The sequence below is a fragment of the Mustela putorius genome, unplaced genomic scaffold (genome assembly GCF_011764305.1).
Source record: "Mustela putorius furo isolate JIRA1106 unplaced genomic scaffold, ASM1176430v1.1 tig00000095_pilon_pilon_pilon, whole genome shotgun sequence".
Classification (NCBI taxonomy): Eukaryota; Metazoa; Chordata; class Mammalia; order Carnivora; family Mustelidae; genus Mustela; species Mustela putorius.
In genome coordinates this window covers 39,469,052-39,484,662 of record NW_025421280.1, presented here as the reverse complement: position 1 = coordinate 39,484,662, position 15,611 = coordinate 39,469,052, and the positions used below count along the sequence as shown (strand labels likewise).

Here is a 15,611-nt window from a genome sequence, read left to right as displayed (position 1 = left end):
TCCTGGCTCAGCAGGGAGCCTGCTTCTCCCTCCCACTCTGCCTGCTGCTCTCCCTGCTTGTGCTCTCCCTTTCTGTTAAATGAATAAAGAAAACCTTTAAAAAAAAAAAATAAATAAAGTCCAGGACTTTAGGTAAAAGGGAGGTTTTAGTTTTTAATGATTTTTAAAATTAATTAACTAATTTATTTATTTGACAGACAGAGATCACAAGCAGGCAGAGAGAGAGGAGGAAGCAGGCTCCCTGCTGAGCAGAGAGCCCAATGCAGGACTCGATCCCAGGACCTTGAGATCATGACCTGAGCCGAAGGCAGCGGCTTAACCCACTGAGCCACCCAGGTGCCCCATTTAATGATTTTTTAAAAAAAGATTTTATTTGTCAGAGAGAGAGAGAGCTCCAGCAGGGGGAGCGGCAGGCAGAAGAAGCAGACTCCCCATGGAGCAGGGAGCCCGATGCTGGGCTCGATCCCAGGATCCTGGGGTCATGACCCTGAGGCTTCACTGACTGAGCCACCCAGTCGCCCGATCATATGAGTTTTTTAAAAAAAAAACTTGCTCTGCTGGAACTTTTTTTTTTTTTTTTAAAGATTTTATTTATTTATTTGACAGACAGAGATAATACTGAGCGTTTCTGAGTTCTGGAGAGCTCAGGCAGGGAGAAAATTGAATGTTTCAATTTATTCACAAAGGAATATTTTATCATCTTCCTCATTTCATTCAGTCCTATGTTACTAATTTTCATTCTTTTTTTTTTTAAGGATTTTATTTGCTCATCAGAGAGAGGGAGAGGGAGAGCACACAAGCAGGGGGAGCTGCAGGGAGACGATCCTGATGTGAGATTCAATCCCAGGACCTGGGATCAGGACCCGAGCAGAAGGCAGTCCCTTAACCCACTGAACCACTCAGGTGTCCCTAGACCAGTGTACTTTTAATATCCATTCATTTCAACCTTAGTCCTGACCACACATAAAATTCTTTTTTTGTTGCTTTTATTTCTTATAATGTTGCATTCGTCACCATCCAGCTCATCGTTCGTTTTTGATGCGGTGTCCCAAGGTTCATTGTTTACACAGAACACCCAGTGCTCCATGCAAACCGTGCCTTCCTTAGTACCCACCACCAGGCTCACCCAACCCCCCACCCCCTCCTTTCTAAAACCCTCAGTTTGTTTCTTGGAGTCCACAGTCTCTCGTGGTTCGTCTCCCCACCGATTTCCCCCCCTTCATTTTTCCCTTCCTTCTGTCCTCCACGCTATTCCCTGTGCTCCACAAGTCAGTGACACCATATGAGAACTGACTCTCTCTGCTTGACTTACCTCACCCAGAGTGATCTCCTCCAGTCCCATCCATGATGATGCAAAAGCTGGGTGTTCATCCTATCTGAAGGAGGCCTACTATTCCATTGTATCTATGGACCACATCTTCTTTATTTACAATTCTTTTCCAAAGCTTTCCCTTCACAAACCTTCTACAACTTTCTTTTTCTTTTTTTATTTTTTTAAAAGATTTTATTTATTTATTTGACAGACAGAGATCACAAGTAGGCAGAGAGGCAGGCAAAGCAGAGAGAGAGAAAGAGGGAAGCAGGCTTCCTGCGGAGCAGAGAGCCTGATGCGGGGCTCGATCCCAGGACCCTGAGATCACTACCCGAGCCGAAGGCAGCAGCCCAAACCACTGAGCCACCCAGGCGCCCCACAACTTTCTTTTTCAATTGGATTTTGTCCTGTGTATTTTCTCTTCAAACAACCAGCTCATTTTAGGACCAAGTTACTTCCTTTTTCCCCTCAATAAAGTGGATTCCGATTGCCTATACCTTTCCTACACATCCGCTTTCCTACGTACAGCATTGTTTTCCTCATCATTTCCATCAGGCTTAATGACATGTTTTAGAATTTTATCTCTTGGAAACCTTAGTTCTGGTGAAAACTAACCAGTTGTGAGCAGCGAGTCACACCAGAATTCTTTAGATGGCAAATTTATAAACACACTCACTAATTTCTAGAAACATACAGTTTAGTGCCTTCTTAGCGCAGTACGCAGTGGGTCAGTCTCATAAAAACATATGTTTTCCATAGTACAATCTTTCAGTCAAGCACAAAGCGTATTTACTTACAGACCTGAGTACATTCGGGTTCTCTATGATAAGAAGCCAAATACAAACCTACATTCGAATAATCAGTGCTTTAGTATTGTATTTTATTTGGAAAAGGCCGATATCCCGTCAACTTAACCCAATTTGACATCTAATGTGGCAAAACTTCAAGCCTTCAGGTTACCAAAGACTTTGAAGTCTACCTGAACAGTCACCCATGAGAACTTTATGGGACGGACGAAATTGCGCGTGCTGTCGAGTCATCTTTCCGCTGACTCATCCCAGCAGTGATGTGCGCTTCGGGGAGTGTCCGTAAACCTTGGGAGCCTGAGTTTTCTAATGCCGAGGACTCCACAGACATGTGCGCCTTAATGAAACTAGGAACCTGACCTCGGCGTCGACCAGTGTGCTCCCCATGGTCCGTTCTTACCTGCGGCCCCAGAGGGGAAAGCTGAATTTGGGGAACGTGAGCCCAGGAAGGGGTGCTCTAGGCTTCTCCAAGGCGAGGGAAGGGGTCGGAGGCACAGCCTGGTGTGGAGCCGGTCCTGCGGGCTGTACCCGGGGGGCGTCCCCGTGGGAGGGGCCGGAGGGGTGAGGCGCCCAAAAGCCCAGAGGGCAGAGTCTCAAGCCCCTCCGCTCCGACAGACCAGCGTCTGCGCGTGCGGCCCTGCAGTGGGCGCCGACCAGCCCTTGCCATCCGAGCGTTTCCCGCGGGTTAAAAGGCGTCCCAAGGGCGCCGTGTGGGGACTGAGAGAAGGGCCGTTATCGGGAAGACCCCCGAGTTCCCGGCGGCGTCCGGTGCAAGACAGGCCCCGCGCTCCCTGCTCACCAACGGGCCAGACGCGTCTCTGCTTCTCCGGCGCATTCTGCTCCGCAGCCTGGGGCCCGTGAACACACTGAAAACGCTGCCCCCGGGAACCTGCCATTTTGAACCCATGGGAAAACCCAGAAAAGTTCTACAATGGGAAATTACCCAGGGTTGGCATTTGGGTAGCCAGCAGCGGGCACTGGCGAAAAGTAGGAAGGAGACCATCGCGTCTATGCAGCGCTCCGACGCGGGTCGTCCGGACAGCCGTCTTCCCTAGGAGGCCGCCCCCACTGGGCTTTTAGTTCAGTCGGTGCTGGTTTCGGCTGCCCCTCAGTGGAGGTCCCATGGCCAGAAGCCGCTAGACCCGAGACGTGGAGGGGATCACAGGAGCCCAATGAGGAAACCACCTGCCACGGGAGTCTTAAGATGGGCGGTGTCCTGGTGGCCTAGGTGGCTGTCCTGTGCTCAAGACAGCTCTGTGTGAGGACAGGAGGCATACAGAGAAGGCATCAAGTGTCTCGGTCTTCTCATTCCCAGGCAGGGTACTAACTCCCAGCCAGAAGGTGGGCTTTCTCCTCCCCGTAGAGGACTGCATGTTTCCGTAAGCCCCTACTCTCGGAAGAGCCCCCGGAACGAAAGTAAAAGAAAAGAGGGAGCAGCTCACCAAGTTTGCACCAGGGCTCCAAGTCTAGTGAGAGGACAAGCCCCACGTCGGGTGCCAGAATGATGTGGGGCCGTGAGCCGACGGTCAAGAAAGAATTCTTGAGAGGCATCTGGGTGGCTCAGTGGGTTAAGCCTCTGCCTTCAGCTCGGGTCATGGTCTCAGGGTCCTGGGATCGAGCCCCGCATCAGGCTCTCTGCTTGGCAGGGAGCCTGCTTCCTCCCACCCCCCAACCTCCACCTGCTGCTCTGCTTGCTTATGATCTCTCTCTCTGTCTGTCAAATAAACAAATAAAATCTTTTTAAAAAGAGAAAGAATTCTTAAGGAATGTTTGGTGCTAAAGGAGCTTCCATATTAGCACAGGGACAGGATCCGTGGGCAGAAAGCGCTGCCTGAGCTGCAGGAAGCTGCTGGTTATCAGCTTAGTGGAGGGGCAGGGGATGTGCAGGGACTCTCAGATCCTGAATGCCTTCTGGGAATTTCTACTCCTAAAACTGCTTTCGTAAGATTTCGCTGGTGCTTATCACTCAGTTGGATGTTAACCGTGGTGCTTAGGGGTCAGTTGGAGACGCACAGGTCATCAGGAGACCCTTTAAAAATGTAGCAACGAGGGGCTCCTGGGTGGCTCAGTGGGTTGAAGCCTCTGCCTTCGGCTCGGGTCATGGTCTCAGGGTCCTGGGATCGAGCCCCGCATCAGGCTTTCTGCTCGGCAGGGAGCCTGCTTCCTGCCCTCTCTCTCTCTGCCTGCCTGTCTGCCTGCTTGTGATCTGTGTCTGTCAAATAAATGAATAAAATATTATAAAAAAATGTAGCAACGAGCTCGTGTTTGATCCTTATCGGAACGACGTGGGCTATACAAGGGGCAGGCTTCTGGGCTGCGTGAGAACGTGGTTCTGCTTCTGTCTCACTGCCCGGACACTGACGCCAGCCTGCGTCCATTCACGGATGTGGGGGCCCAGTCTGAAGGATGTTACCCACTTTTATGAAACTAAACGAAGTATCTACTACATTTCTGAGTGGGACCCATCCGTCATAGCACCCTGAGCGCACTACAGAAGCAGGTTTGCATCCCACGGCCCCGCACTTACACTCCGAATCTTATACCCGAAAAGAGCTGAAAACAGGTTTGGGAGAGGGGTAGTGGTCCACCTGGGTTTAGGAAGCCTTACTCCATGGGCACAGGAATTTCAGAATCCGGTTCCCCATGGAGTGACCCTTTGTCCAGAGCGGAGGGGCACCTGGGCCAGCGGGGCAGAGACAGGAGGGCCTGGTGTCCTGCAGGGCGGGGCGGTCAGGGATCAGCCCCGGAGGGAGGCCTCCAGTTCACTGCGCTTGTTGTTCTGGAGCCTGGTTGGGAGCTTCCTAACTGTAATCTGAAACCAGCCCCCGTAGTCGAGGGGCAGAGAGAGACCCCAAGAAAGGCGGGTCCCCCCAGCTTGGTAGAGGGCTGTTTGCCAAAGTAAAGGGAACTTATGAGAAAGGCGTCTGTGGGGCTGCAGCAAGCTGAGTGGGTCCCCTCACCCGCCCTCCAGATCTTTATAGAGACGCCTTAACTGTGCTCAGTCTCCATGGCGCGTCACCCTCTCAAGGCTGTGTCCTCTGGACAGCCTCCGGGAGCCCAGAAAGCCAGCACAGCGCGCACTGCAAGGACCGAGGAAGGGGGAGGAGGCTCTACGCACCTGCGTCAAGGTCTTGGGACCTCTGGAGGTCATGTCTCTTCTTTTTACATTTTATTTTTAAGATTTTACTCATTTATTTGAGAGAGAGAGAGGGAGAGAGAGAGAGAGTGCCAAAGCAGCGGGGAGGGGCGAAGGGAGAGGGAGAAGCGTACTCCCCGCTGAGCAGGGAGCCCCAAGGTCCAGGACCCCGAGATCATGACATGAGCCGAAAGCAGAAGCTTAACCACTGAGCCCCCAGGCACCCCAGGAGGTCATGTCTTTTTTTTTTTAAGGTCATGTCTTTATGATGATTCCCCTAACATCTTTGTTTAAGAAGAAACACATCGCTGGTGATGTCACCACATGTGGTGAAGGCGCTGGGAAAGGAATCCAGCTCAAGTCCCCTCTGCCAGCCTAGCCGTGCTTACAGGCCAAACTTTCAGGGGTCTGCCACGTCCCTAACTCTGTTTTCCTAGGTCACGGTGCCCGCCATTCTCAGGGAGTAGACCCCAACTACACAACAACCTCTTCTCTAACGTGAGCACACCTGCTTCCCAGAGGAGCCCTGGACAGAGCCCCGGGGAATCTGCAGCCATGGCTTGGTGGGGGGGGGGGGCGGTCTTGGAAGGCCCGCTGTACCTGAGCAAGAGGTGAGGGAGGGACACCGAGAAGACAAGTTGACCAACGTAAAGCCATTTAGGTTTAAGGCTAACCCTTAATATAAAAGTCATCCGGTCATGAAAACAGTCACAAGATCGGACTCAAGGAGAACGACTGGACCCCACTCCCTACAGCAGTGAAAGCCAGAAAGGCTACACATGCTCCAAGTCGTTCCCTGTAGGTATGTCCCCAACTCTAAGACAAAGGAAAAACTCACCTCAATGTAAATGATGAACCTAAAGTGAAAGGGGAAGCTCCTCTCTGTAGGGTTAGCTCATTGAAACAAAACAGAAAACAGGGGACCTGGGTTCCTCAGGTCATGATCTCAGGGTCTTGGGATGGAGCCCCATGGAGGCCTCTGCAATCACTTGATTGAGTCCACTTGAGAGTCTCTCTCCCTCTCCTTCTGCCCTTTCCCTCAGTAAATAAATGTATCTAAAAACAAACAACAACAACAACAAAAAACCCAAAACCACGACTTATAAAGCCTTTGGTTAGAGGCTAAGGGAATCCCCTTCCCCCCTGCGAGGAGAGACCACCTCCTTTCTCACCTGTATGCTTAGTAAATCCTTGTCCCTTTCTCTAAATGGCTTGCCCTTGGATTTTTTTTTTTAAGATTTTATTTATTTATTTGACAGAGAGTTAGAGAGGGAACACAACATGGGGACTTGGAGAGGGAGAAGCAGGCTCCCTGCGGAGCAAGGGGCCCGATGCGGGGGCTCCATCCCAGGACCCCATGATCATGACCTGAGCTGAAGGCAGAGGCTTAACAACTGAGCCACCCAGGGGCCCTTGTCCTTGAACTTCTTGCACAAAGACAAGAACCCTCTTGGTGAGAGACCTGAGGCCCGCCCTCCCAGGGCCTTGCCCCTCTGGCATCGTAACTGAACCCGGGTCCTTCTCCCCACTGGCAGCAAGGCCACCTACCCAGTCTCGGAGCGCGCAGGAAGGACAGGAGTTGGTAAGGAGGTGGCCCGACGTCTGCCTGTCACCAGTGACAGTAGAATGAATCCGTTGTCCATCCAAGGACATTACCTGGGAGGGATAAGACACCCAGAGAAGGGGGGGACATGTTTGTAAGTCACAGACGGTGAGACTGTGTCCCCCGGAATCCACAAACAGCCCTTGGATCGGAGAGCAGGACCCGACACGGCCTGGCTGAAGGCGCGCCGACCCCACCTAACGCAGCGATGATGCTCGGCGTCACGAAGGACCGCGACGCGAGCCCAAACCACGACGAGATGCCCCTTCCCCGCCGGGTGGCTGGAATCCAGACGCGGGGACCCGGCGCCGGGCGGAGAACCCGGAGGCCTGACCCCCACCTCCGCGCCCCGTGATGGCACCGGCTCCCGGGCTGCGCTCCAGCACGCGGGACAGGGGCTCCGTCCCCTCGCCCAGGCGGGGACCACGGACAGCTCCGTTCCGCCGCGTCCGGATCGGGCGCCGCACGCGGGAGGCTCCGCGGGGAGACTGCGTCGGATTCCGGGGGCGGGAGGAGGGCGCGGGCGGGTCGGCTGCGGGAGTCAGCCGGGTTGGGAGCCGACTTCCGGTAGGCAGGTGAGACACGTGTGGAGCGCCGGCCTGTCAGTCAGGATGCGGGAGGCGGGGCCTCGAGCGCGTCGCGGTCTTGGATCCCAGGGGCGGTGCTTGGAGTGCCGCCCAATCAGAAGGTAAAGGGCCGCAGGCTGTCCTATCACGGCGTGACGAGCTCCGGTCCCGGAGGAATGTCCAATCAGAGTTGGGGGAGGTAACTCCGAATCCTCGTGCAATCAGGTCGTAGAACCGGAAGTATCGCCCAATCGGAGCGCGGCTGTAACTCGCCCAATCAGGCCTGAGGGAGGTCCTGGTAGGTGTGGCTCAGGGGCGCAGCGGGCGGAGCTCACCGGCGCGGAGCGGCGCACGCGTGGGTCTGCGGCGCAGGACGGACGCGGAGAGGTTCGGGAGCCGGACGCCGAGATGGTGAGCGCGGGGCCCGCAGCGTGGGTCCCGCCGGCCAGAGCGAAGCAGGAGCGGCCGCGGCGGGGCGCTCCCCTCCCGGTCGGGCCGCACCTGCAGCACGGGCGGGGGGAGCCGGAGCGAGGCCGGCGCGGGGCGGGCAGGCCTGGGGCTGCGGACGGTGTGCGGCCCCGCGGGGGGACGGTGGGCGCCGACCGGGCCGCGGGCGCGCAGAGGACCCTCCGGGCGGGACCTCGTGCGCTCCCCCGGGCTGGGGGTGGGGATCTCTCCCTCGGGCCGGGACGAGCGCGCGCTGGGCTGGGCCGCCCCGGACGGCCGCGGTGGGTTTCGCTTGCTGCGGAGCCTGCGCTTCTCGGTCCGGTCACTTCGGGACGACGGGGCCCGACGAAGGGTGTGCAGCCGCCGAGAGGCCGCGGGACCGGAGCGGGCTGCTGCGCGGGGGTACCGTTAGGGGTTTAGGGACTTTGGCTGCATGTCGGGGCCCGGGGCTCCTGCGGGTGCGTCGGAACAGGCACGGGGCGCGCCGAGCGGCGCCCGTCGGGCCGCGGCCGCGCATCCGGCCACGGTTCGGTCCGTGTTCGGGGCTGACACCCGTGGGCGTGTGTCTAAGCCGCCTCTTTGCCGAGACAGTGACAGACGCGCTGCAGTTCATTGCGTGATTTGGGGACGTTTTGCTGAAATCCTTCTGCAGAGGCGGTGACACCCGGTGCCCCCGTGTCCCGCCGGCAGCACAGGCGGTGCGAGTGTGGTTTTGGCTTCGCCGTCCCGGCCCCTGGCTTCCGGCTGGGGACCCGGCTCGGACCGCCTGTCGGCTCCGGACACCCACTCCCCGCGGAGGCGGCGGGAGGTGGCCCAGAGCAGTTCGTACGTGTTCCGGCGTCCCGGGTGCCGGAGCCAGGGCTTCCCTGGGGGCCGGGGGCGGAGCCGCGGACAGGATCGCGCCGCGGAGGTCGCTGTTGGGAGCGGGGAGGGGGCGAAGGGCCTCATCTGAGAGCAGGTGCGCCCTGCAGGGGCCTGGGGCTGGGACCTGGGGACGGAACGCGGGCCTTTGAGTACTTTCTGAGCCGCAAGGAGAGATTCATTGTCTCTGATCGCCTTTGGCTCTTTCCAGGCCTGGGGGACACTTGGTCTCTGTGTGCCCTTTGTGCCCCTACAACTTTTACGGAAGGACGGGTTTTTTTTATTGTTGTTGTTCTGGTTTGTTTGTTTGTTTGTTTTCCGTTTCTTTGGGATTCCAGCAGACTGGGAGGTGGTGGGAGGGTGGTTGGAGGCGGCCCTGCTTCGAGGGGAGAAAGTGTTGGGGTCCGCCTTCTAAGGAAGAGCCTGAGATGAAGTGAAAGTTATGCAAAACTTTGCTCTCTGTCAAGCATTAGAAGTCAGACTGACCGGTCAGGGCCTCCTCCGGAGAGAGCGACCCCATCCCGATCCCACAGGCTGGTTTTATAGAGCAGAACCGCAGACCTCGAAGTCCGTGGCTTCTATTGTTAGGGCGCTTACCCCCGGAATCATGCCTGGAACCGATTCCAGGAAGTACTGGGGCGTTTATTCTGGAATGAAATCTGTGGGTATAAACAGCACCATGGCTACCCAGGCAATATGGAGTCGCTCTGGCCAAGCAGGCCCTGCTAGTTAAACAGGTTTTAACATTAAATCAACCATAACATTTCCCCCCTTTTCTTTGGAGGTTCGTCAATTCCTTCACTCCTCCTGAACTGCAAGCAAAGCAGGCTTGGTGGGGGCCTTAAGGAAGTTAGTGAAGACGGTCCGGACTGTTCCGGTCCTTTGGGCTGTTTTAGGCCGATGAGGTGTCCCCTGGCTGCTGCTGAGTAGGAACAGGGTTAAAAGTGACCAAGTTATGAAACCCTTTTGAGGTGGGGTCCACTGGCAGTGGTTCCCATTTCTGGGGGGTGTCCTTCCTTGCTTTTGGCTCGTTTGACGTGACATGTGTGAATCCAGGCCCTGATGTCTTCTACTTTTACTGCCATGGGGGTGGTCAGGATGACAGGGAATGGTCCCTTCCAGCGAGGTTCCAAGTTTTTCACGTGGTGGCGGTGCATCCAAACCAAGTCTCTGGGTTCGTAAGGATGCGGTGTTATCTCCATCTCCATCTCGGTGTGGGCAGTCCGGATCCCTGCGTGGCTCTTTTTAAGACAGACTGTAGCGCCTGCAGTGACTGGAGTACGGACTGATCAGTCATTTCCACTAGGGCAGCCTCTTGTAGCTGTGAGCAGAGTGGAGGGGGGGGGTGTCTCCCGAACATTATTTCAAATGGGGTCACCTTGTTTAAGTAGGGGGTGCATCGCGCCCCGAGGAGGGTGATGGGAAGGAGAGCCACCCATCCACCACCACTCTGCACAGTTAACTTTGTCAAGGTTTTTCTAGAAGTCCGTTTTATTTTTTTTACTTGTCCGGAGCTCTGGGGCCGGTACACACAGTGTAGTTTCCAATCAGTGCCCACGGCCTTGGCCAGTGCCTGTGAGTCTGAACTCACAAATGCAGGGCCATCGTCTGACCCAATTGTGGGAGGCAGCCCAAACCTAGGAATTCTTTTTTTAGCAGCTTTTTGGCTACTATTCCTGCCATCTCATGTTTGGTGGGAAAAAAGCCTCTACCCAGCCTGAAAAGGTATGCATAAAAACTAACATATGTTTGTGTCCAACGGGTTCTGTTATTATTCCTACAGAATATTAGGCAAGGTCGTCTAAACGAGCTATTGTGCAACTTCTCTGAAGTTTCCCTCAAGTTGTTTGGCTTAGGTAAACAAACATTTAAAGACAATAAAATCTAGAACTTAATATCCACAGAGGTGTGTTACTGAAATATAATTTTTCTTTCTAAAATAACCCTCATTTCCAGAGATAGCCAAATCAGGACTAATTTATTTGAAAAACAAGTCCAGTTTAACAAACTTGGCCTAATTATTTACATAAGCTCAGCAAGAACGGTGAGTGATGATACAGATCTTTTAGAATCTGCTTTGCTGGGACTTTTTATAAGGAATCTCTAGGTTGAACTTTTTAGTAGCCTTTCCAGGCCAGAAGTGAAGGCACATACTTGCCATCAGACATGCCTGTAATACCTGTCAGTTTGGGCGAATTCCTCTTCTGAAAAAACCCAAAGCATCCCGAGATTCCTGCACCTGCCAGGAAGTGACATACTTTACTCACCTGGGGAGGCTGCTGGGAACTCTGTAATCAAGGTATCAGGCCAACAGTTTCAAGGGGCTTTATGACTCCAGGTTTTATAAAGTCAACCTTAGTTCCTTTAAGCTGTCTGGGTATATCTGACATTCCAGTCAAAGCCTTGGTAAAATAAGCAGTGTTTCCAGTGGTGTCCTGTTACAGGGAGAACAGATTCTTATTGAACTTATGCAAATGACCGATTGCCATGGAAGAAAGAATACTTGCTGAGACCTTTGGAGCTTCAGAGGGTTCCGATAGAGAGAAAAGTCAAATACTTTGATTTGTTTACAAGTAAATATTTTTACATTTCTGTAAGTCACAGATAACTTAAGAAAAAAGTTTTCTTAGTCTGGAAGAGCAAACATTAGAGAACCAGCAATGTTTAAAATAACAGATACAACATTATCATCTTTTGGTTCATTTACTTCCATTACTAATTCTGGTTTAGTCTGAATGCAGGTTTTACTTAGTTCTGGAATTTTTTATCCATTTCAGTTTTAGGATTTTTTTAAACAAAAAAAAAATACCTGTATTTGTCCTGGAAGTCCTTTATATGAATCTCCTTTAAGGTAAAACTTCTTTTACAAGAGATTTAAAACAATTATAAGTGAAAAACACTCAGAATAGATATGGTTAAAGAGCTGAGGAGATCGAGAGTTTACAGTGTAACCGGCAAGAAAATCAGGTGACTTCTGTGGCACACAATATTTCAATAATTACAATATCAAGCGATGACCTTATTAAAAGGTTAAAACTTTAGGAAATGCATAGCATTTCTATAATAGTTATAGCATTTACCTAAATGTAACCCAAGGTTTATCATTGGTTTAGTAGTACTTCATGAGTAATTTAACATACCAAGGAAAAGCCTTAGGAGTCAAAGAGATCTCATTTATAATTTAAACCTTATTGACAATTGCTAAAATCTAAGTTTTTTTTAAAAAAGATTTTATTTATTTATTTGACAGAGATCACAAGTAGGGAGAGAGGCAGGCAGAGAGAGAGGGGGAAGCAGGCTCCCTGCCAAGCAGAGAGCCCGATGTGGGGCTCGATCCCAAGACTCTGGGATCATGACCTGAGCCGAAAGAAGAGGCTTTAAACCACTGAGCCACCCAGGTGCCCCTAAAATCTAAGTTTTTTAAAGCAATGCTTAAATAGGATTACGGATGTTTAAGATCCGATAAAACAAAACATAGAAACTGGTTTCTCTGCACAGGCAAAGAGCAAACCATTTACATTCTCTTCTTAACAGCAGATCAGTTACTCTAAGAAAACTTTGTTTTTTTGAAGAGAGAGAAAGCAGACTTTTTATACCAGTGTCTTTTTAATTCACATAATAGTCAACTTTTACTTGAGTGGATTACCAATGTAGATTTGCCATGACACAGGGCTTTAGTCTTCCTTTTTAAAATATTATGCCTTATTTGAGCAGAAACATTTTACAGGAAAATATTTATTAGTCTTTTTTTCCTTCTTGTGAATAAAACCATCAAAACCGATCTAATATGGTCAAATTTTCAACATATTTCATTGCTTTCTTTCAAACCCGTAAACCATGGCAAATAAAAGTAACTTTCCCCAAGCCTTCTAAAACTTACTGTATACCCTCAAGTTTCATTTTTATTATCTCTTTTCATGTTCTGGTGTAACCAGACATTTTCACTTTAAGACAAAACTACTACTATCTTAGGTCCTCTTTTTTTGTGTGTGTACAGTTTTTCTAAACTTACTATCAGTCATCAGTCAACTGCCTTCCCTCTGGTTTTTCAGACAACATTAAAATTTTTAATAAAAATCTTACGGCATTTCTCTTTTGGTAGTCTAGAATACATGGAGTCATTTCATGTGTATTTGCCACTCTGATGTGCTACATTTTAAAATTCATTTTAATCTTAGTCCGTCCTGACCATACCTAAAATTTCTTTTCTGAAGATTTTCTTCACAAACCTTGTGTAACTTTTTTTGCATTTAGGTTTTGTCCAAAGCCATCTTCTTTCAAACACCCATCTCATTTAGGACAAAATTACCTTTTATCTTTAACAAAATGTCTTCCCATTTCTTATCTTTTTTATGTATCTACTACTTTTTTACATACAGAGTTGCTTCCTTTATTTCCATCAGTCTTACAGTTAGCAGAATTTTGTACCCTTAGAAACACTTCAGTCTCTAGTGATAGCTAAGTATTAACCAATTGTGAACTGTTATAACAGAATTTTTTATATGGCAAATTTATGAATCAGATAAGCACAAAACATGTTTACCAACAGATTTAAATATTCTTAGTTTTTAAAAAAAAATATTTTATTTATTTATTTGACAGAGAGAAATCACAAGTAGATGGAGAGGCAGGCAGAGAGAGAGAGAGAGGGAAGCAGGCTCCCCGCTGAGCAGAGAGCCCGATGTGGGGCTCGATCCCAGGACCCCGAGATCATGACCTGAGCCGAAGGCAGCAGCTTAACCCACTGAGCCACCCAGGCGCCCCAATATTCTTAGTTTTTTTTGCAGTAAGAAGTCAAAAGCACAAACCTAGTTCCAGTAATTAATGATTTAGTATTTTGTCCCATTTGATTAAGATTGTAGATATCCATACTTTAATTTCATTTGTCATCCAACCAAAGCTTTAAACTTTCAGGTTACCAAAGACTTTGAAGGCTATTTTAACAATTACTCATTAAAACTTTGAGACAGACAATTAACCATCAGTTCAGTTATTTCTTTGCTAACAGATTTTAACAACATGAGCTTACTTGACTTTCAGTAAACTTTGAAGTTTCACGTTTACTACTGTTAACTTTTTTTTTAAAGATTTTATTTATTTATTTGACAGAGAGAGATCACAAGTAGGCAGAGAGGCAGGCAGAGAGAGAGAGAGAGAGGAGGAAGCAGGCTCCCTGCTGAGCAGAGAGCCGATGCAGGACTCGATCCCAGGACCCTGAGATCATGACCTAAGCCAAAGGCAGTGGCTTAACCCACTGAGCCACCCAGGCACCCTACTGCTGTTAACTTTAAAGACATGGGTATCTTAATTAAACCAACAAACTTAACTTAGTTTAAATACTGATTTACATTCCCCGTGGACCCACTCCACTTTGAATGTTTACCTGAGACACAGGTGGGAAGATCTGGAGTGGGAGGTATTAAGTCCAGGGGCTGCTCTTCTTGCTCCTTGATAGTGAAGAGGGAAGGAGCCGTGGTGCAGGAAGCACCGAGGATGGTCTAGAGGCCAGTCATGCAGGCCGCACCCAAGTTGGTGCAGAAACAGAAGGGGGAGACAGAAGAACAAAGTGCCGCCAGAAGGCAGAGGAAGGGTTTCCAGTTTCAGAGCTCATCAGCTTCAACAGAGGAGCAGATGCCATGCTTTCCTGCCAGCAATGGGGGGGAGGGTTTAGGCAGTCCATGTCTGGCCAGAGAAGACAGGGACTTTGCTGGAAACAAAGGGAGTCCCATTTCTTTAAACAGAACAAATAACAGAACAGACAACAAAAGACAAGACAGACCAAGCAGCCTGACCAGTATCAAGTCTAAGGGTGTGCAAGATGTAATCCTAACTCAAAACCTACAACCTGCAGCTGATGGGGATTTTCTTGGTCCCCTGAACACCTAGGGGGACTTGAACCCCCTAGCAGGTCACCTGACTGCCTAGGGGGACTCGAATCCCCTGGCGATCTACCAGTGGAAGGATGTGGCATCCCCGCATCCACTCCAGCCCTGGGAAGCAATGGTGCGTCCAGCTTCTCCCTGGTGGGCTACACCCCTGGAGCTCCACAACCAGACAGACAGGATCCTGAAGAATGGGGTCTTGAGATCTTACCTCTGGAGGCTTTTCCCAGATATTCTGATGCTGGCTCAGTACTCGTCGTTTGATCTCGGACGAGCCCCCAGATGTTGGGGTCCGTTATCAAAGGAACGAGACAAAGTGAAAGTTACACAAAGCTTTGTTCTATGCCAAGCATTAGAAGTCAGATTGACCAGCCAGGGCCGCTTCCGAAGAGAGCGACCCCGTCCCGATCTCACAGGCTGGTTTTATAGAGCAGAACCACAGACCTCAAGGTACGTGGCTCCTATTATTAGGGTGTTTAGTCTTGGAATCGATACCCAGAACCAATACTAGGAAGTACTGGGGCATTTATTCCTGGAATGAAATCTGTGGGTATAAACAATAACATGGCTACCTAGGCAATATGGAGTTGCTCTGGCTAAGCAGGCCCTACAATTAAACCGGTTTTAACATTAAATCAGCCCTAACAAAAGTAGCTGGGGGCCTAAAAATGACCTCTTTCTGGTCACCACCAACCCTCTGAGCTCACAGAGGGACTCACCATGGACCTGTAACTCATCCAAACTGGTGTCACTCCTTGGTGAGTCAGAATTGACACCAGGTTGAGATGTCCCCTGAGAGAACTATGGATTGGCAGAGGCAAGGTCTCAGGGAAGGGCTTCCAAAGCGTCTGATCCTGGAGGCAGGGTGGATGGATCTTTCCCTTGGGGCGCCTTGTCCTCCTCTGTAGAGGTGGGCTGAGGTGGGTTTCCAGTGCCTCATGGGGGCAGCAGCCCCTGCTCTGAGCCACTCACCCTTGCTGCTCCTCCCGAGTGTGTTC

The 15,611-nt window shown here is 50.7% G+C and overlaps 1 protein-coding gene and 1 long non-coding RNA gene across 3 annotated transcripts in view; one reads left to right on the top strand and one right to left on the bottom strand.

Moving 5' to 3' along the window:
• Window positions 1-1,955: 1,955 nt before the first annotated feature.
• LOC106004258 lies at window positions 1,956-7,443 on the bottom strand. Of its 2 annotated transcripts, XR_006608623.1 has the most exons (3): window positions 7,055-7,440; window positions 6,803-6,910; window positions 1,956-3,726 (listed from the first exon to the last, which is right to left on the bottom strand). It is a non-coding gene; the product is annotated as an uncharacterized LOC106004258 (long non-coding RNA). The 2 variants fall into 2 exon arrangements; XR_001177191.2 differs by having other exon boundaries at window positions 6,803-7,443.
• A 277-nt stretch (window positions 7,444-7,720) lies between these two features.
• LOC101670926 (zinc finger protein 77) overlaps window positions 7,721-15,611 on the top strand; it is a 33,216-nt gene continuing 25,325 nt past the window's right edge. Inside the window, exon 1 of the mRNA XM_045087012.1 lies at window positions 7,721-7,834. Coding sequence (XP_044942947.1) covers window positions 7,832-7,834 — 3 coding nt within the window. The 5' untranslated portion in view covers window positions 7,721-7,831. The remainder of the gene's footprint in view (window positions 7,835-15,611) is intronic.